The sequence below is a fragment of the Desmodus rotundus genome, chromosome 3 (genome assembly GCF_022682495.2).
Source record: "Desmodus rotundus isolate HL8 chromosome 3, HLdesRot8A.1, whole genome shotgun sequence".
Taxonomy (NCBI): Eukaryota; Metazoa; Chordata; class Mammalia; order Chiroptera; family Phyllostomidae; genus Desmodus; species Desmodus rotundus.
Genome location: NC_071389.1, coordinates 131539132 through 131560530, shown reverse-complemented (window position 1 = coordinate 131560530; position 21399 = coordinate 131539132). Strand labels below are relative to the sequence as shown.

Below are 21399 nucleotides of genomic sequence, written 5' to 3'. Positions count from 1 at the left end.
GTATAATTATGTGATAGGAGAATAATAGTTGCTCTGTTGAGCATGGAATGAATACTTTTCTAGTTCAGATAGGTGCAGATACTAAGGTGAGTGATTTTTATTCAGTAGAACTTTGTGTCAGTTGCTCAATAGCATACATGTTGGGAAGTAATGAGTTCCCTGTCACTGAGCAGTAGGCCCCCTAATTTTGGTGGTTTCTTTAGACTTTTGAGTACTAGAATAATACATAACACACTTGTGTTCTTTCCATCCTTCACTAGATCTACTTTTAATCACCCTATTATTATAGTAAAAGGGTTATTACAAATAATCAAGTTTTCTTTAAAAACTAAAAATTAGTCTAATGGCAGGGTTCTTGTTTGTTCTGGAAAATACACAAGCTTCATCCTTGAACTATGCTTAGCTCCAGCTCAAAGCAGGTAGCACCCGACTGCCTACTGCATCTCATTGTCTTTACAGCCCATGAATGGAAATCAGACAGACGTTGTTGTAATAATATAAACGCTTAGCAGAAATTTGCCAAGACCCACTGATTTAACCTCAAGCTGCCCAATGGCTATGATGCTTATTATATCAGCATTATCTGGTATCCCACTGAACTAGTCTGCTGGCGGTGCCATAACAAAATACCCGAGACTGGTGGCTTACACAACAGATATTTATTGTCTCACAGTTCGGGAGTCACAAAATCCAAGATCAAGGTGCCAGCGGGATTGGTTTCTTCTCACCGCGTCCTCATGTTGTCTTTCATCTGTGCGTCCACCTCCATGGCCTCTGTCTGTGTGTCCAAATTTCCTGTTCCTGTGAGGACACCAGCCAGAATGGATTAAGGTTTACCCCAAAGGCCCTAATTTAATATAAATACCTCTTTTAAGACGCTCTCTCCAAATACACTCACATTCTAAAGTACTGAGTGTTAGGATTTAAATATGAATTGGGGGGGACATAATTCAGTCCATAATACCTACTTAATGCATATTTATTTTCATTTCCCTCTAATTCTGAAATATTTGAGCTCAACATGTCTTTATTAAAAGCACAGGGCTTAGAATTGCGTATAACACGTGTAACCTGGCCACTGTGTGTGTCTAAATTTGTGTGTATTTCTAAACACCAAAGAAATCACTAATAATCAATGTTCTTTACTCTTGAAGCGTAAAGATTTCTTATTATGCTCTTCCACATCCTGTATAGCTAATGTCACCAAATCTTCTCCTTTCTTCTCTCTGAGCGTCTCTGCTTTCTGGGCTTTCTTTTCATGAGGACACTCATGGCAATTGTCCTCATGATGACCATTATTTGGGCAGCATTGACCCCTGAATTGATTTCCCTGTCCCCTAGGTTTACCTATTTTCCCCATCTCCTATTTTGCTACCAGATTATTCTTCCTTAAACCAGAAATTTTTGTTGCCTTTCTCTTATTAAAATTGCCTCCTAATTTTCTCTCACCTGGCTGTGTTCCACACTTACACTGAATGCCAAGCTTTCCTTAGTATAACTCCAGTCTCTATGCATAATTTTATTCCTCCTGACTTCCTAACAAGGATTTCAAGCCCAGACACTGTATCTCAAGGTCACCACACATTTAAACTTTCATTTGCAATCCCATGTTCATGACGCTCTGTTTTCTTTAATAACCCTTTGTTTGCGCTCGATCCTTAAAGGATCAGTCCATTTTCTGCTCTTCCCAACGTCCTTTCCAGAGTTTCAGTGTCTGTGGATTTGTTCCTTTCACATACGTCTGTATCACTTAGAGTTGCTGGCTCTCTTAGCATTAGTATTAGTATTAGTATCTTAGTATCTGGCTCTCTACCTTATTGCTTAACTTATTCATGTTATTATATTATTGTTCTCATCAGCTTTGAAAGAGAGTATCAGTTCCTTCCTGTCTCCATAATAGTGACTCTTTAAATTATTTTCAAAAGAATAAAATGTTCATTTGTGTCCAGATTATGTCAAAATAGCCTCATGGAAGACAAAGACATTTGTATAAACAACATAATCCATGATATTTTCAAGACTATAATTTCCTCACTTTGCAAATAATGTTTTTTACTCTTTAGAAACACTGTGTATTTAGTTAGAATAACTATAATTTTATTTTCCACCAATACTAAAATATTGTGAGCACACAATGGAACATACAGATCACGTATCATAGAAATATACGCTTGTTACCTGTATGATCTTATTAACCAGTGTACCCCAATTCATTTAAATAAATAAATTAAATAACGAATTTAAAGACAAATATAATTTATTAATGCGTTGCCTTAAAAGGTAGTACAAAGTGTTAACTATCCTTAATCAAAGAACATTCTTCATCTGCTGAGTAAATTTAATGTTTTTTTCTTTAAAAAAATAACAGAACAAGTTTACAGTATGGAATTATGTGCTTAAAAAGGTTGAATTATGACAGAAAAGAACTGGAAAGAAGACGAGAAGCAAGCCAGCATGAAATAAAAGGTAATATTCTTTCATGTCAAATACCTTTTCTCTGGGATTTTCAACTTTCACTTTTATGAACCTAAAATGTTCTATGTGTTACAATGATCATTGAGTATTGAGTAGCCTAGGTATTTGGATAGCATAGTGCCATCATTATTTCTTTTTCATTGTTTTTCTGATTAAAACACAGAAAAGGATATAACACTTACAAGATAAGTATCTCATTTGAGGCGTATTCTTGATCTTTTAAATTGAAATGTATTCCTCTGAACCTATTCATTATACACCCTGTTTGTTCTAAAGATGCCTCCATGTAGATATTTTTGTCAAACTTTTAATAGAACATTTTCATCATGATTCAGAAAAATATGGTATATCATCTTTTCCTTGTAGTTCATCTTTGTCTTAATCACTTGAATTTAGGGGTTACCACTTTCTAATTTTCTTTCTGAAATAGTTTTTCAAATTAGATTTTATTATGCTTGGTCTCACCACATGGAATACCTCATATATAAATAGATATAAAGAAAAAGAATTACCCATTTGGCCCTCCATCAAATATTTTATTAGTATTTGGCAGTTGCTGGTTCAGTATAGCTCTAAGAAAAAAGACCTACGTGATTCACTAAGGTTAAACACAGACAACTTCACATGGTAAGTAGCTGTGAGTGAGATCATAAATAGCCCGTATGTCCTATAATTGATTCGGTGACATTTACAGGAATATTTCTTGACTGTGACTAGGGGATCTCTATTATTATCTGAGTGTTAATTAACCTTAACCTTAATAAACAGCTTTCTAAAGAGAGGAGACAAATATCAAGAATGTACTCACATTTAATTTGTTGCTAGGAAACAGTCAACACTGATCTCAAGCCATTTATAGTTCAGGTTCAGGGGATTTCTACAAAGCTTTAAAATCAGAGCATAAACTTTTCTTGGAAACCGATTTATAGAAAGGGATCTGATTTACAAAATGGAAATAAAAAGATATGTTGCTGTTCTGAAAAAGAAAAGTTTGGATTAGTGCCATATTTCCCTTAACACTACAAATAAATGGATTTTATGTACGTTATGACTCTTAGCTATAGAGCAGCCACTCCCTAGTGGGATTTTCCTCTTTTATTGAGGATCATTTAATCGAGGGGTAGGTCATTCAGTAAGGGGGAGGAATATTCAGGATTTTTCCAAGAAAGGGGCAGAGACTTCTCAGAAGAACGCCGTCAACCATTTCGTGTCCTTATATGGGCTTTCCACTTCTCATAATACTGGCTCCAGGTGTCTTGTTTACTATGCTAATATATTCAAATGAGCAAATAATAAGGCTAGGGGCTACCAAAATGTGAAATTAGTCACCATGTTGGGTTGGGCTGGTCCTCTGCCAGTTGTAAGCCAAAATCTCTTAGGGGCGAGTCTTACTATCTTTGGGATCATCATTGTAGCCTCCCTGAGTTACAACCACTTTGCCACATATAATGTCTTAGACTATCAAATGATAAACCCAGCTCTAGAAATGAACAAACACTTCCTATTCACAAATCTACTTAGTACAAAGAAATCTAGACAGTTTCATTGGGCTTTTATTAGGAAATTATTATCCCATTATTTTTCTTAAATGTTGTATTTAGTGCAAACAATTGGATAACCATTGTTGTGAGCTATACAGACCTGCCCAACTGAAGTGCAAGAGATTAATATAACCAAAGTATGACACTAACCAACTTCCATTTTATTTGTTGAGATCTTTGTTCCTTAATGGAAAAGCTAATGGGATCTCAGAGGAAAGTGTACACTCTAGGGCTGACCCAGGAAAACCTAGCAAATATATATAATATAAAATTCTCAGCTATAGTAAAGATCATTAAGGAAATCCTTGCTTTGCTGAAGACACGGGGAAAGAAACAGCCAAAACTCAGGTCGACAATAACTCTCTTACTTCCAAAAGAAATTCATTCTGCTTTGGCTGAAGCAAGAAATAGTAATAAGACTGTGGGAGGTGAACATTTTGAGTCTTTCCCCACGTGTTCCTAATTAACTAAGTCCAAAGAAAGACTTAGGGCTTTTCTTTTTCAATAAGATTATTCAAATTACAATAAGAGTTGAGAGAGAAGTGAGGCAGGTGCAGCTTCCAGATTTACAGACATATATGCTTTACCATCGCCGTGAATTGGCAGAGACAAAAAGAGCACAAACAAATGTGAGGAACTTCTACTTCTAACTGTTATGGAGTACATTAAATCTTCAACAGGAACAAGGAAAAGGGGAGGCAAATCAATAAACAGCTGTTTAAAGGCAGCAGAAAGCAATAAAACACCTCGGACTTGAAAGGTTACGTTCCTGGAAAAAAGAGAAGTGTGTGGAAGTAAGCCTGTCTTTCTCTATTGCTTGCAAATGTAATTGAGAAGTACCGCTTGTAAATGTAATCGCTCGAAAATGTAATTGAGAAGTGCTAAGGCTGCCAGGACTTGAAGAACCAAGATCCTGGAGAAAAAGGAAATAAATAAGCCTGACATTTTACACACCTTTTGTCTCTAGACATTTCAATCATAAATACATATGTGGGCAAAATAAGAAAACCAAGAAAGAAAATAGAAACCCACAGGTGAACTTGAATCATTTTTTTTCAGAAATAGACTTTCAAACAATTGTGATTAATGCGTTAAGAAAAATAAATAACAAAATGGAAAAATTTAGTATATTGCTAGAAGCAAATGTTAAGAACTGATCAAATGGAAATGTGCAGAAGCAGAAAGTTGAAATTAAGAATTTGATAGGTGGCTTCACAGTAAAAGAGAAGTTTAGTGAAATAAAAGACCCATCATTGAAAACATGGGACCTGAAACCTGAAACAAGCAAAGATACAAAAGGGGGAATAATATAAAACAGATCATTAGTGAGGAGTCTAGTACAGATATCACTGGGACCACAGAAAGAGAGATGAGAGAGAATGGGGAAGACGTAGTGGAGATTTGGGGCAAGTGAGGACAAGCTGCAGATCCACCACACTCCACGCGTGCCTCACAAGCTCAGAAAGAAAAGGGGTGAGGTGCGGACATGTCTAGACACACTGTTGTAAACACATGCTGAAAATCATGAGCCAAAAAAGAAAAAAAAAACCCAAAACCCAAAAACCCTAAAACCAAAAAATGTTAGAATCCGCCAGAGAAAACTCCACATTACTTTCCAAGAAGTAGTAAGAAGTATCTGACTTCACAACTGAAATAATGCCAGAGGAAAATGAAATGACATCCTTAAATGTTTCTTAAAACTAATTCTTTCCTAAAAGTCTATTACTATATGTCCATCAACATTAAAGGCAAAATTAATACAGGTTCATACAAATAAAATCTGAAAAAATACATTACCAGGAAATTCAAAGAGAAAAGGAACACTGGAATGACTTATTCAGGCAAAAAAATAATGATCACACACAATTTTTTAAATGCACACAGTGTAAGGAGAATGGAAGGAATGTATGGGAAATTTTAATAATGACAATAAATGTAGTAATGCTGCCTGTGGGGGTTAAATTTCACATAGAAATAAAATATAAGATAATTACAATGCAAAATGCAGGAAATGAATGAATGGAATCAAATTGTTCGGAGGTCTGCACTATCTAGGAATGACAAAAGCATTAACTTGCAGGAGATTATAAGTTAAAGGTGCATATTATAAGCTTTAAGTGTGACTACTAAAAGAATGATATAAAATCTAAAATTAAAAGCTAACAGAATGGTAGAATAAAATAATTTTTAACAAACATGATTTTTAAAAAGGCAAGAAAGGAGAGAAAAGGAACAAAAGAGGTAAGACAAATTGAAAGATAGTAGATTCAAACTTAATCATCTGAGCAATTATATTAAATGAGAGTGAACGAACTAACCCAATTAAAAACATAGATAAAAAAATAAAAACAATTATATGCCCTTTCCAAACATAACTACAAGGACATAGAAAAGTTGGAAATAAAGGAAATAAAAACTAAGGAAACTGCTGTGTTTTTTTTAATATCAGAACATAGACTTTAAGGCAGGAAACATTCCTAAAAATGAGTAGGTATTTTAAAATAGAAGGGAAAATATGGCAAATTTGTATGTATCTAATATACAGACTTAAAATATGAAAAGAAAAACTGATCTAAACATAGAAGTAGATATTCTCAAAATCATAGTGGGAAATAATGAAAACTTAGAAATTGATGAGTAGATAAATTAATAAAGATATAGGTGATTTGGAAAGTATAATTAAAAATTTAAACCTAATTGACATTTATAGACTTATTCTGTCTGACATCTGAAGCAAATATATTCTTTCCGAGGACACATAGACTATTTACCACAATTGACTGAGACAGAATATAAATTCCAAAACGTACAGATTTATGTCTGTGTGTGTACATGGTAAAATTAACCTAAAAATCAGAAATAAAAACTTAGAAAATCTTCAAACATTTGTTAATTAAACAAGGTACTTCTAAACAACCCATGAATCAAAGAAGAAATCACAAAGAAATTGGGAACTATTTTGACTAAATGATAATAAAACTGAGATATGAAAACTTGGGGGCCAGAGCTAACGCTATGATAGCCCTGACTACATTTATTAGAAAATACGTACACATTAATTATCTGACTATTAATCTCAAGAAGTTATAAGAAAACAAATTCAAAAAAGTAGGAGGAAGGAAATAATAAAAGTGAGAGAAGTTATAGTATACAGAACAAACAAAACGCAGCAAGTGAACAACATCACCAAAGTTGGCTTTGTGGAAAGACTAATAAAACTGTCAATCTCCTGCCAAAGTTAAGAAAAAACATACAAATAACCAATATAAGAAATAAAAAGGCATGTAGCTACGAGTCCTTTGCATATTAAAATGATTAGAGGATTTTAGGGAATACTTTATGGCAAAATATTTTAAAAATTATAAATAGGCAAATTTCTAGAAAAGATACATTACTTAAGAGAAAAATGTTAGTACAGTAGTTCTAAACTATTACACAAATATTAAATTCTATTTTTAAAATCTCATGAAAAAATGTCATGTCCAGATAACTCTATTATTATTTAAGGAAAAGAATACCAGAAATCTTATATGTATTCTTTCAGGGATTAGAAAAAGGGAAATACTTCCACCTTCACTTTGTGGGACCAGCAAAACTTTGATAGCAGTAGCTAATAAGGTCCCTAAAAAGGGATGATTTCAGACAAACAGAATATGAGAATAAATAAGAAGGGAAATACATCCTGGGGAAGGTGGTTTAATGCCAGGGATTTTATGGTTAACATTTGACAACTTCATCAAGGTAATTGACAAAATTAACAGCATAAAGAAAAAAAATCAAGATTTCCTCAAACAGATTGAGAGAGCTAATTTATTAAAAATAAATACTTTAGCAAACTAGAAACAAATGATTTTTTGATCTAATAATGAGTATCTATTAAAAATATATAAACCTCAGCCCTGACCAGTGTGGCTCAGTTTGTTGGGCATCTTCCCACAAAGCGAAAGATCGTCAGTTCGATTCCCGGTCGGGGCACATGTTGAGTTGCCAGTTCTGTTCTGGAATGGGGCGTGTACGAGAGGCAGCCATTGATGTTTCTCTCTCTCATCAATGTTTCTCTCCCTCTCATTCTCTCTCTCTTCCACTCTCTCTAAAAAGAAATTTTAAAAAGTTGTAAATACACACACACACACACACACACACACGGTATAAACATCAGCCTTAATGGTAATATTGAGAGCTTTACCACCGCTTTTAGTCAAGATTGAACTAGAAGTCCCAATCAGTGCAGTAAAAAGAGAAAAGCAAACAAGTAAATTTTTAAAATTGCATAAGAATGAGAAAAATTTATAGAGAATCCAAATAACCCAATGGTAGGCAATTTGAATTACTATGTGACTTTAGCAAGATCTATAGGTAAAATTTCAATATAGCTGAAAAGAAATGCATTACCAAACCATGAAAAGACATGGAGGGAACTTAAATGAATATTACTGACTGACACAAGCCACTATTAAAAGTCTACATCCTATGATTCCAACTGTATGGTATTCTGGAGACAGTAAAAAGATAAGCGACTGCCTGCAGTTAAGGGGGAAGGAGGGACGGGCAGCCAGAGCACAGGGGATTTTCAGGGGCAGGGGAGCAGTCCTCTGCGATGCTGTAGGGATGGATCATGCCATTAGACATTTGTCTGAACCCACAGAACGTACGCCACCAGCAGTGAACCCCATCCTGAACTGTGGACTTTGCATCACTGTACACTTCTTCGATTGTAACAGATGTCTCACTTTGATAAGGGATTTTATAGCGGGGGTGCTGGCCATGTTTGGGGGGCAGGGGGCACATAGGAACTTTTTACTTCCTGCCTAATTTTGCTATGAACTTACAAATACTCTAAAAAAGAAAGACTACTTTAAAATACCAATAGAAAATCAAATATATTTCTAGTATACAAAATATTAACAACAAATATAATAGGACAGTCAAACATCAAATGAAAGATCTATGAGACTCCTATACAAAAAATAAAACAAGTTATTAAGGGAAATTAAATAAAACCTTAAAATGGATCTATAGATTCAATGTAATCTTAAATAAAAACCCAAGTGGGTATGAGAGGGGAGATTTAAATTTTCTATATCAGGCTTTAAAATATATATTGAGATTCAAAGGCAAGAATAGCCAAGACAATCTTGAGGGAAAAATATAAAATTTAAGTAAAGGACTTAAACTATTGCATATATATATTTTATGATTAACATTTGATAATCTCATCAATGTAATTGACTAAATTAACAGCATAAAGAAAAAATTAAGATTTTTCTTAGATTAAGAAAGATAATTTATTAAAAATTAATACCTTAGCAAGCTAGAAACAGTAAATAAGCTACAGGAAATAAGACAGAATGGTCTTGGTGGAATAAGCAATAGAACAGTGAGTAGAATCAAAAGCCCAGAAACAGACTCACACTCACAGAACTCTCAGTTCGTGACAGGTGTCAGTGTGCGAGTGATCTTTTCGGCCTACAGCGCTGAGTCCTGTGGACATGCACTTCCTTTTTAAAGAGCATTGACCATACCTTCTGCTGTACGAGCATTAATTCAAAGTGGAATAGATTTAAATATGAAAAGTAAAAAACAAAGTAAAATGAAATAAAATTAAGGTTCTAACATTAACCTAGAGACATATCTTCAGATTCTTTTGAAATAGGCAAATATTTCTTATATATAACACAAAAATGTTAACCCTAAAAAATGACAGATAAACTGAAATTCATAAACATTAAGGACAATGATCACCAAAAGACAAATTTAAAGGAGCAAAAGACAGTTTCAGAGTTGGAAAAGCTATTTGTAGTACTTATCTAACAAAAGAATTACATATTGAATATCTATAGAGCTCTAACAAATGAATAAGAAAAGAACAGATGTTTACAAATGGGTAAAAGACACTTAAAAGATCTTCATAAAAGAGGATTTCCAAATGGCCAATAAATATATACAAAAATTACTTAACAAGTAGATATCAAGGAGTTACAGATCAAAGCTACAGTGAGGTATCACACGTACAGTTTGCCGGGGCTGCTATAACAAAGTACCACAGATGGGGAGGCTTGAACAGCAGAAATGTATTGTCACAGTCGTGCAGGCTGGATGAAGGTGTCAGCCTTTCGAGAGGGCTGTGAACAAGATTCATTTGCATGCCTCTCCCCTACCTTCTGGGCATTCCTTCTCTTGTAGAAGCATCACCCTTCTCTTTAACTTCATCTGCACATGGTGCTCTCCTTGTGTGTATATTTTATTTCCAAATTTCCCCTTTTAAGAAGGAAACCAGTCGTATCGGATTAAGACCCTTTCTAATAATCTCATTGTAATTTGATTGCTCCTGTAAAGAACATATCTCCAAATAAAACTGCATTGCATCACTGGGGATTAGGACTTCAATGTACAGATTTGGGGGGGACACAGTCAACCCCTAATGACACAAAATTTACCATAATGGCTAAAAACACGCAAGTAAAACAAAACAGAGCAAATGAAAAATACAAAGTGTTGGTAAAGATGCAGACTTTCATACACTGCTTCCGGGCTTTAAATTGGGAGTGGAATTATTTAGCAGTATCTACACTGTTAAATGTATGCATAAAGATGACTCACCAATCCTATTTCTTATTATTTACCCAACAGCAGCAATATAAGAAAATAGATATGTAGGAGAATATTCAAAGCAGCATTATCCTCAATAACTCACTGTAGAATCCACACAAATGCCCATCAATTGTGGCATAATCCTACAATGGAATGCATAACAGCAATGAAAATGAACGAGCTACTGCTATTTGACATAGCGTGGATGAATCTTATATTGAGGGGAAGACACAGGCACAAAAGTGCATATTGCATTATTTTACTTATCAAAACCTAAAAAATATCAAGCAAAACTAATCTGTGGAGAGAATAGTCAGTATTGGCTGTACCGACTATTGATTGCTACAGTGAGGACAGATACTGAGAAAGGACAGGAGGGGCCCTCTGTGGGGCGGGGCTGTCACTTTACTGCTCCAACATCATACGTCAGAAAACCTCACTTGGTTAAAAAGAATTCATTAAGACAAATTAGCATTGCTTTTGAAAAACAGTATGTAAATAAACTTCTTCACCTCCCCTCGAAAATACTACCTTGTTTCTTAGAGATAAATGGGAGAAAATAAACAGTTATAGTTGTAGAATAACTCCCAAAATATCCTTTATATTTTTTCTGGAAAAGGTGTAAATTTTATGTAGAAAAAAAATAACAGAAAAGTTTACTTTTACTGTAATAATAAATTATGAGTTTCATTTCCCTTTCTACAGGGTTAGAAAAATGTTTCCATATTTTTCTTATTTCCCCTTAAGTTCCTTAAAATTCTTTCTTTACTACAGAACATTCTGGCCTTTCTATTTTACTTGTTGTTATATAGCATTCTGTCAACTAATAATGGGAAAAAGTGGGGAAAATAATAAAATATACTTTGATATATTCTCATCTAATAAAAGCATTATGATACTTTTCTCTAAAGGTTTTAGTTTCAGAAAGTAAAATCTAATTAATATGTTTTGTATCTCAATGAAATACTGCTTTTCAGGCTAATCAGAAAATCAGCTTGTGATTTGACTGAGTGCTTGATTTTTGCATTAGTGTGAGATTTAAAAGAATGAATTGCCAAGATAGTAGAGAAGTATCATACTATTCAGTCCTTGTTTTATCTTACTGTTCTGGTCTCTGGTTTGTTACTTCAGACGAAAATAAAAAGCCTCATCTAGTCTATATGAAACATTTAAATAGTGGTTAAAAAACACTGATGAAGAAAGACCCTTTCTAGATTCTCCTTTTGCTTTCTTTACTAAAGCTATGTATCAAGAAATATCCCCATCTGGTGGTGAAAACATCAAACTTCAGGCAGATCCCCAGAGCTTTTAAATGAAAACAAGAAACACTTGAGACCTTGTGTTTCAGGTGATGGAAGTGCTCTCGTTTAGATGATGCCAAACACCCTTAAAATTACAATTGTGTTTTCTAGGCTGAAAGTAGAATAGGTTAGTTATTAGGAGAGTAAATACTTGGCACATATGGGCCCAGGTGCATTAGGAAGTGGATAAAGAAAGCAGCATAAATGCTGACCTGGCCAGATGCCTGTGGCCCCTTTCAACCGGTAGTTTTGTTTACTATGTAAAATACTGCAGCCTAAAATGATGCACCTCTTTTCCTAGATGTGTTGGTGTGGAGCAATGATCGAGTTATTCGCTGGATCCAAGCAATTGGACTTCGAGAATATGCGAATAATATTCTTGAGAGTGGTGTGCATGGCTCCCTCATAGCCCTGGATGAGAACTTTGACTACAGCAGCTTAGCGTTACTACTGCAGATCCCAACACAGAACACCCAGGCAAGCCCCTCTGTGCCGCAGTTGCCCTACGTCCTAATTTACATAATGACAAGCTGAGCTTTCAGGGGGGGAGTTGGCTGTGTATTAATAATTCCTAGTGAGGGTTAGCCCAACCTTTGAAATATGTCATTGGGGCTATAATTGCAAGCTACTGAATTGCCAGCCAAAACAAAATCATAAAATGAAGCAGGAAGGGATTTAGAGGTTATGTGGTCCAACCTCCCACCTGAATGCCAGATTCCCTGAGACGATATCCCTGACAGATGGTCTTCCGTTTTTGCGTCTGTGAGAGGCAGTCATTTCTATTTACATATCTGAATTATACAGACACTTGGCATTGAGTACGCATGCCATCGATTCTCACATCTGGATAATTATTCAAATCACCAGAGTTCCTTAACATGTTTAAATAAAATCTGCAAACTATCTCATAGGCCTAAGAAATCAGGTATCCAGAGACAGAGCACCAGAATTCTAATTCTCTAAAGTTTCCCTGAATAATAATCATTGATCAAATTTGAGAACTCTGTGCATAAACGTATTCAAAAATTGGCAGTCTAACTTCACTGTATATTTTGTTTGTATGTTTCAAATTTTATAGAAAATGTTCAGTTTGAACAAAGGAGCAAAGCAAGGCCAAAGCCCCTAGACCTCAGACATTTACGTGAGGCTATTTCTCTGCTGTCCACAGATGAAAGAAAATTGCCCTACCTTTTATTTATAGGATACATTTACAATGGCTTGTAGATATGGAAGACTAAAAACTTAAGACACTGTAAATAAAACAGGGTTTGTAATGCTTTCTCAGATAAATATAATCTCTACTTTCTTTTCAAGAAAATGTGATTTCAGTGCTGGTAACTGTTATTTGATGTCAACAGGCAAGGCAGATTCTTGAAAGGGAGTACAATAACCTCCTGGCTCTGGGGACGGAACGGCGACTAGAGGAAGTGAGTCCTTCTCTATCATTCAAAGGAATCTTGAGAGTACAAGCAAAATTGCTTCAAGGAATAGGACTTAAAAATTAATCGGATGCTTGCTTTATGGATACAACCTAGAATCCAGTATTGTTCCTAAATATTACATTTTATTACTCATTTTAGTTTTGAAAGAGCTTCATGAATTGATAAATATTATCACATCAGCAGTTAGAAAGGCTCAGAAGTCATTTAAAAACAGGCCTTTTTTCCATGAGCTGTGAATTTTTTTTCAGCATTTTTTTTCAGTTATAAGTAATGATAACACTAATCCTAATAAATTCAGCTTTTTAATAAGAACTGATTATTTCTTAAATATCAGTATATCTTCACAGGAAGTCTTATGATATTAAAATGAAGAGGAAAAACTTGCTTTCAATAAATGGAAAGCTTCTCATTATTTTATATAGAATTATTGAGTCTTCCTTAAAAACATATGAATAACATTTTAGCAATTGTAGGACTTGAGGGCTATATCGAGTATAAGAATCCCTATACATCATATGTGCATGTGAAAATGGCCTGGAAAATAACGAACAGGTTAGTCGCATCCTGAGAGGAAGAATCGAGGCACACGAGCAAACGCTGCATTGAGACACTGTGGGCTTTAACAGCCCTTCCGTGTTTTTACAGGGTCTTTGTGGAAGCAGTGACAGGAAACCTGAGTATGAAGAGAAGCGTAATTTCATGTTGCGAAATGCAGCTGTTTCTGGGCTGTAAAGAAAAGCTGATTAAAATAGTTTTGTGAATGAACCCAGGAAATACTAAAATGAGGCAATACTTCCACATTCAAATGGGCAGGGCAGATGATCTTGGTATTATAAACCCTAAACTGTCCTTTGTGGAGGAAGTTATAACAGATAAACTCTACAGTCATGACCCCAGCTAACTTCCTTGAAATGCATCCTCCTCTGCAAACAGGGTTCTTAAAAATATGATGATCTTAATTTTATAAGTTGTTTGATAATCTTTTAATCCTTATTCTTAATTATTGAATCAAAGTCTACATATACCCATACAGACTTTTTAATACAATAGTCAGTCTCCTTGCTTAAAAGTTGCAAAAAAGAATTTTAATGAAAAATCTTAAAGATCTGTATATTGCGGCATTCTAAAATGCAGATTGACCTGAGGGAGCTGTCTGGGTTGAGACATAAGCCTATGTGATTTGTGGTGTTGCTTCATGAAAGAAATGAGCAGACAGTTCTAAAAGGGATGTGGCTATTTGCCTTTAAAATATGCAGCTTCTGTTTCTTACTATTAAAAACACAAGAAATGGGCCCGGGCTGGTGTGTTTCAGTGGATTGAGTGCCAGCCTGCGAATCAAAGGGTCGCTGGTTTGATTCCCAAGCACATGCTTGGGTTGCAGGTCAGGTCCCCTGTAGGGAGCGCGTGAGAGGCAACCACACATTGATGTTTCTCTCCCTCTCTTTCTCCCTCCCTTCCCCTCTCTAAAAATAAATAAATGAAATTAAAATAAATAAAAACACAGCAAATGATTTTATCATTCAAACCCTTTATTCTATTTTGTCTTAGTTCTTTGTTTGTTTCTTTTGGTTTTTTGAGAGGAAATGAAAATAACTATAAACAACTTGCCCAGAACCAGAGTGGACTTGTTTCTGGGATGGATCACATTCACTGAAATAGTTTGAGAACTCCTGTGTTTCTATAGACTTTGACTTCAATTAAGAGGCTGTATTTTAGCCTCATCTCATGGAAACTATTTCCCATGATGTTGCTGCTTTATGGTTTCCATTCACTTTCTGCACTAACTCTAAGTTGAATAAGCAGATGTAGGAATCATGATTTTAGTTCTTAAATTCCTGACTTATTTTTGAGCCCTTAATGCATACATTACAGAAGTTGTATATTCTTATAACATAATGTAGCAATATGTAGAACTGAAGAATATTTAAGTTTATGCAACAACTTCTCTAAGATCCAAGAAGTCAGAGAGCCCATGCCTGTGAAATTTTGCTTCTTTTATGCATAAATAAACATTTGGAGATCTAAGCAATGTAAAACCCAACAGTTGAGGAAGAGCAGACATTTCTTAAACTATGAAATGTCTACCAAGTCTGAACAAAATTCAGATATTGGTAATAAGAATCCTAAGAGAACAGTGGGTAGATATAATCACATAAATTATTTTATTTTTCCCAGAGTGACCTTGTGTGTTATTTAATGAATTTAGCAATCTATGATGAAGAGTCCCTTAGAGTGTTCCTTATTTATGACAGTAATAAATTTGCACCAAATCTCAATAATTCTGTATGTTAAAATGAAGCTACTGGAGTGAGTAGGGGGAACCACACATACACAGGGCATAGGCAGTCCTTCCCTGGGTGATTTAGTAATTAAAAGGTAAGATCTATGTGGAATGATTAATATTTTCCTTAGAATTAGATGCAAAGAATAATATTGATTGAATACTAAATTACACATTGCTGGTTATCAATGTAATTATCAAAATAATCGTATCTGTGTAGGAATTTGTGTATGTACAGAGTGGGAAAAATTTTTATCAATATGTGATAGAATCAGCAGCCAGAGTTACTTTATGTGTTTAGTAGCATCTCAAGAGCACATGTATTCTTTAAAAAGATATCGTCCAGGCTGCACACATTTTTCAACAAATTAAAAGTTAATTGTTTCAGCTAAAACCTAGCATGTGGCGAATTGAGTTTCTTACACAGACTATAGGTTAGAGTAGCCCACATGAGCCAGACTATATGAAAAACAGATTCCCTCTAACATACATCTTTTGGACACATAAGAGCAGAATTCATGAATGGTTACCCGAGTGTATGAGCCAATATTTATTCCACTAAATGTATCATCCTATACCATAAAACCAATTTCCATATAGTGCAGCAGAGCATCCTCAATATATACTTTTTGGAAAAAAGTTGGAGTTTTATTTTAGGTTTCCAAAGATGTTTACTATACAAGATGACAAACCTTAGATTTGAAATCATATGAAAACTTTTTTGGTATAAATATTTGTTTCAAATTTCCTGCATTTTCATTTTGTAATCAATAGAACTCTTAAAATAAAGCACAATATACTATATGTACACTTGACAGGCTGAATGTAAATGAACAGTGTTACATGTTTTTAACTCTGTACCGGCAGAGTGATGACAAGAACTTCAGGCGTGGGTCCACCTGGAGGCGGCAGTTTCCTGCCCGTGAGGTGCATGGGATCAGCATGATGCCTGGGTCCTCGGAAACACTGCCAGCCGGATTTAGGTTAACCACCACATCTGGGCAGTCGAGGAAAATGGCAACGGATGGTACAGAAGTTTTGCATTTCTGCTTATAAAGGGAAAAGCTTGTTTAGCAAATGCTAGCATCTTCCCTGACCTTGCATAGCTTTTTGGAATTGTCTTCTTGAGTTGGTTTGCTCTGCTTGAAGTTTACTTTGCTTTCATCAGACCAGACTCTTTTGTAAACAGCTAATGCATGAATTCATGGCCCTTTGTTCACATTTTAAAGATGATTTATAATGTTCTAAACAGGACAGTTTTGGCTAATGTCCACATCTAGGAACAATGATAAACACCTGCATGCTTTGTGTTTCTTTACTCTTCTATTCCTAAGTAAATAATTTGTTCGGTTAGACGTAGTGAATGGAAATGAACTCCACTCTCATCCCACGTGTTTGAGTATTTCAAGTTCTATACTTCATCTTAGAGACCCAGACTCATCAGAAATCCCCGGCTTTGACCAAGGTAGGAGGCCTTAAATAAACAAGCACAACCATGAGAAGAGAATTAAACAAACACAAAACCAACAGTAATTTCCCAATGAGCATTTCCTTCTGTGGACATTAGATTTGTGCTATAAACTTCACAAAGGAAAGCAGCCATTCAGGAGGAGAGACAGTTAGACTTGGTAGTCACAAGGCTGTTTCTGTCTGGTAAGCATTTAAAAAACAAATAGCCCACTCCCTTTATTAAGACAATCACCTAGAATCATTCTTTTTTAAGTTTACAGTTATCACGGCCCTTATAATTCACTCTGATATAAACCCTGGTCTTTGATTTACAATTCTTCTAACTTGTTAATTTTATTGAACATGCTAGCAAAATTTATGAGGAATTTAACCTGATTAAAATTAGTGCGGAAGCTCTTCAATACTCAGAGGGGAAAACATCCACCCTAATAAATTCTCCAACAGCAATCTTTGCTTCAAAAACAGAAGCACCCAGGGGAGCTGCTCTCGTTACAGGTTTCATCTAAGGAGGATACACAGCCCCAAAGCTCCGTGAAATCGCTTTGGAATAGATTTTCATTAGTAACTTGGTCTAGAGAAGAGGAGTAGGAGTGACTTATATCTGAGAGAAAGAACACCTCCTAAGATGTTCAGGGTCCCTTTAGGCAGAGAACATAAATCTTTCTCATCTGAAAGTTTGTACTCCATCATCCAAGTCCCTCTAAAGCCCTTTTCTCCGTTCGCAGTTGCTTCTTCGAGGCTGCAGAGGTTAGACAACTCCACTGTTCGCACATACTCATGTTGACCAGCCACTCAAAGGAGGCAGCACTGACTTGCTGTGAGTAGTTTTCCTTGGCTGACGAAAAACAAATGCCCACAAAAACGAAACCTACATAGACTACTAAATATACACATAGTCTTTGGTATGGCCGAGCAGTACAGAAGGGAGGTAACCCCTTTGTCTTCCTAGAGGGTGGAAAGGAATCTTTATATTTTAACTCTTAATCTAGGATTTCCTATCACCGTCTGTCTGCTGTCGTTTAAGGCCTGCCTGCTGGAGGCCTGGCACCACCTTAGCACATATCAGTGGGTTGCTGCCACACTCTCCTACTTTTTAATACATTTTATACCGATGCACGTGGCAGTATTTATTGATGAGAGTTTGGCAGTGACAGAACAAGACACTTCTGAGTGAGTATTTTATATAGGGGAAGCTGAAATACGCAGTGATTTTCAGAGTCCAATAGTGGCAGAGATGGAAAAAGATTTGCAGGTGCTTTTATATTTTTTAAAAAAGCATAACTGGAAATTTTGAACTTTTAATATGTGGTTTTTCATCAGTATGATTTATATTTGTTGAAAATAAATATGAATTTTAAGTACCTTGGGCTTATAGCATGGGAACAAAGTTAAATTACTCTGTAAGAATGACAGACAGGGCTAACAGAAAACCTTGATACATAACCATAAGATACAAGACATTTTCCTATTTACAGAAATATTAGTTGATAGAATTGACTTCCAAATCCATGCCAAAATGGAGTTTCACTGGCATTCTTAGTAAAACTGTGGTTTCCTAGATTATAAATGTCAAGTACTCATACAACATTTTTTTTTTACCCTAAAACCATGCTCTACCAAAATACCATCTACAGTGAATTAATATTTTGGAAACATACTCTCTAGGACAATAATTAGAACAAAATGTGTGTGCAGAGAAGGAAAGAGGAAGCAGTTATAGGCAGAGGAACAGCTCATCTTGTGCTGTTTATTCATTGCCTTGAACTAAAAGCACCACACAATTTGTTGTTGGTCTTTGGGGCCTAATATGGGAGCTGGTATGCTGCCTTACTTAGGTCGCCGTTTGAAGATGCTGATAAAACAAAAAGCCTTCAGACAAGAAAGATATTTAATTTTGGAATGTAAAACCCTAACATTAAAATTTAATTATGGCATGCAATTTGGCATCTAATTAGGCATGATCTAAAGTATAAAATAATTTGGTTAATTTGGCTAAACAAGAGGCTTTCCAAAATGCTCTTTGTAATAGCTTCTACACATAACATGATAATTTTCCCAGAAATGAATACTTCACTATCTTACAAATGACTATTTAATATGTTGAGTAGTATTTGCTTCTCAACTCTTGACTGATGGGTAGAATAACTCTTTAACTATTTGCAATCTGTATTTTGTGCATGGCATTCAAGTTTATATCTCTAGCTTTTACTATTAGATGGGAGAAAGGTGTTTATTTATATTAAGTTAATCTAGGACAACCGATTTTATTTTGATGAAACATTAGCACTTTTGTTATTAAGGACAAATTTATTATTTATTTTGTGTCCGGAAAAGTAATTGTGAACTTTTCCTAAATATATTATGACAAAAAGAAATCAATGATGCCGCACCACTGACCCAGATTCTTTAAATACATTATTTATTATCATTATGTTTTGTTGCAATTAAAGTATCTTTATAAGAGCTCTAAAATATGAGCCAGAATACACATATATTCCATAAAATAGGTCAACTACATTCAATTTATTGACGACCAAGCCATAAATTTGTCAAAAGAACTGCTGATATTTTCTGTTAACACCTTTTTGAGAATATTACTGCCATACTTCCCACAGAATTGAGCCAATATTATGTATTGACATTGCCTGCACAAAATTGGAGAAGAGCAAATGTTCATTACATACACCTGTTGGGTACATCCTAGACGATGCCCTGTTCATTATCTCTTGGGACAGAAGGAGGCAGGCTGCATGGAGGGGCACCAAGGGGTGCGGGGGGCGGATTTCCCAGCCTGGGGCCTGACAGCAAACTAACGCTGCCCATTGGATATTCTAGATGTCGTCTTTTCAGTCTACCCTACCTAAAGTGCACTACCGCCTACGAAGATGAGCAGCGAACACCTTTGTGAAGGCTGAAGTCCAAGGAAATAACCACAAGTGATGGTTTATTAAATTGAAAATGTGATTTGGGGGGAAGTCACATATTAAGTTTGATTAGTTTATGACAATTGTAAGAAAACGCTTAAGTCATTTGAATAATAAACATCATCCACATCATAAATTCTGTACAAGAGATGCTTTTATGAAATGGAGCCACTTGTTTTTCATGTTTTATTGTAATATACTAGGCATTTATGTATTACTGTGTATGTATTTCTTTTTAAATGTGTAAGTCTTATGTAAATGGATATAAATATGATTTTTTAAAGAATAAAATATATGGTTCATGGAGTCTCAAGTACAAACATTTGACAGTACCCTGCACTGTTTGTATTTTACCATTCCACCATTTTTACAGTTTTTGAATTCTAACAGTCAAACCGATGTTTCCTGGAAGCATGTTTCATGCCTCCACGCTTCACCTTCAAGTCTGTCAATACTTAAAGCTGAAAACCTGCCTCTGATCATGTAAAAAAGAACGATTTAACCTGGAACTGGAGCCAAAAATAGACCTTTAAAGGCAATCAGGGACGTCCTCTATCCTTAGAAATAGCACTGTGATGGCTCGATCTCCTTTTCAATAGCAAACAAAGCCAAACTGTTTACAAGAGTCAAAACAATTATTTAAAAAAAATTTATAAAGAAAAAACCATTATCTTCTCTTGTTACCTGTGGACCAATAAAAAAATTTCCTTTATTAAGAACCACATGCTCATTCAAATGATCTTGAACCGCCAGCCAGCCAGCACTGCTCAGTGAATGTGCCACTGCAGAGTCTGAGCTCATTTCCACTGGAAGAAACACACCCCGAACCCCTCCCTTTTGTCTGCGTAACAGGGCAACGGCCAGACTCGTGTCTGATATTATAAGCTTTTAGCCAAGACAGCCTTGTTTTGACTTCCCTGAAGTCAATCCTATCAGAGGAAATAAATGAGAGACAGAATGATTAACATATATAGTGTATAAAGTATAGAAGAGTAATCTCTTCCCTGTGGCTTTATTTGGTGGTGTTACTGTTGTTTATTCCTTGTTTATATGGGAGATTTCAAAGTAAAACCTATTTAAAAATACATTTATCTATCTGCTGATTTTCTGCTGTTTGATCTTATGAAGCGCAAGACCTGTCATTAGTAATTTCATTTTTGTATTTAATTTGCTATGTTTGCACGTACATTACATTTGTTTTGATGTCTATTTTTGTTTAAGCAGATTCAGTCAAAAGGTAATGGTAACAGAACCCTCTCCATTGTCAATAAAAAACAAGAATACTTCCAGTTCTTTGTTTAAGCTTTGTTTTCTGGGCACTTAAAGTTTAACAATTGACTGAAAATTGTTTTTAGGGACTCTCTTCAAAAGTGA

The 21399-nt window shown here is 35.2% G+C and overlaps 1 protein-coding gene across 18 annotated transcripts in view; it reads left to right on the top strand.

The window, feature by feature from the left end:
- PPFIA2 (PTPRF interacting protein alpha 2) overlaps positions 1-21314 on the top strand; it is a 446500-nt gene extending 425186 nt beyond the window's left edge. For 16 of the 18 annotated variants that reach the window (XM_053921063.2, XM_045187308.2, XM_045187307.2 and 13 more), the window contains 6 exons: positions 2369-2466; positions 12210-12385; positions 13267-13335; positions 16499-16658; positions 17827-17918; positions 19937-21314. In XM_053921063.2, coding sequence (XP_053777038.1) covers positions 2369-2466; positions 12210-12385; positions 13267-13335; positions 16499-16658; positions 17827-17885 — 562 coding nt within the window. In that variant the 3' untranslated portion in view covers positions 17886-17918; positions 19937-21314. The remainder of the gene's footprint in view (positions 1-2368; positions 2467-12209; positions 12386-13266; positions 13336-16498; positions 16659-17826; positions 17919-19936) is intronic. The other 2 variants (XM_045187300.2, XM_053921065.1) reach the window with 1 other exon arrangement.
- The last annotated feature ends 85 nt before the right edge of the window (positions 21315-21399 follow it).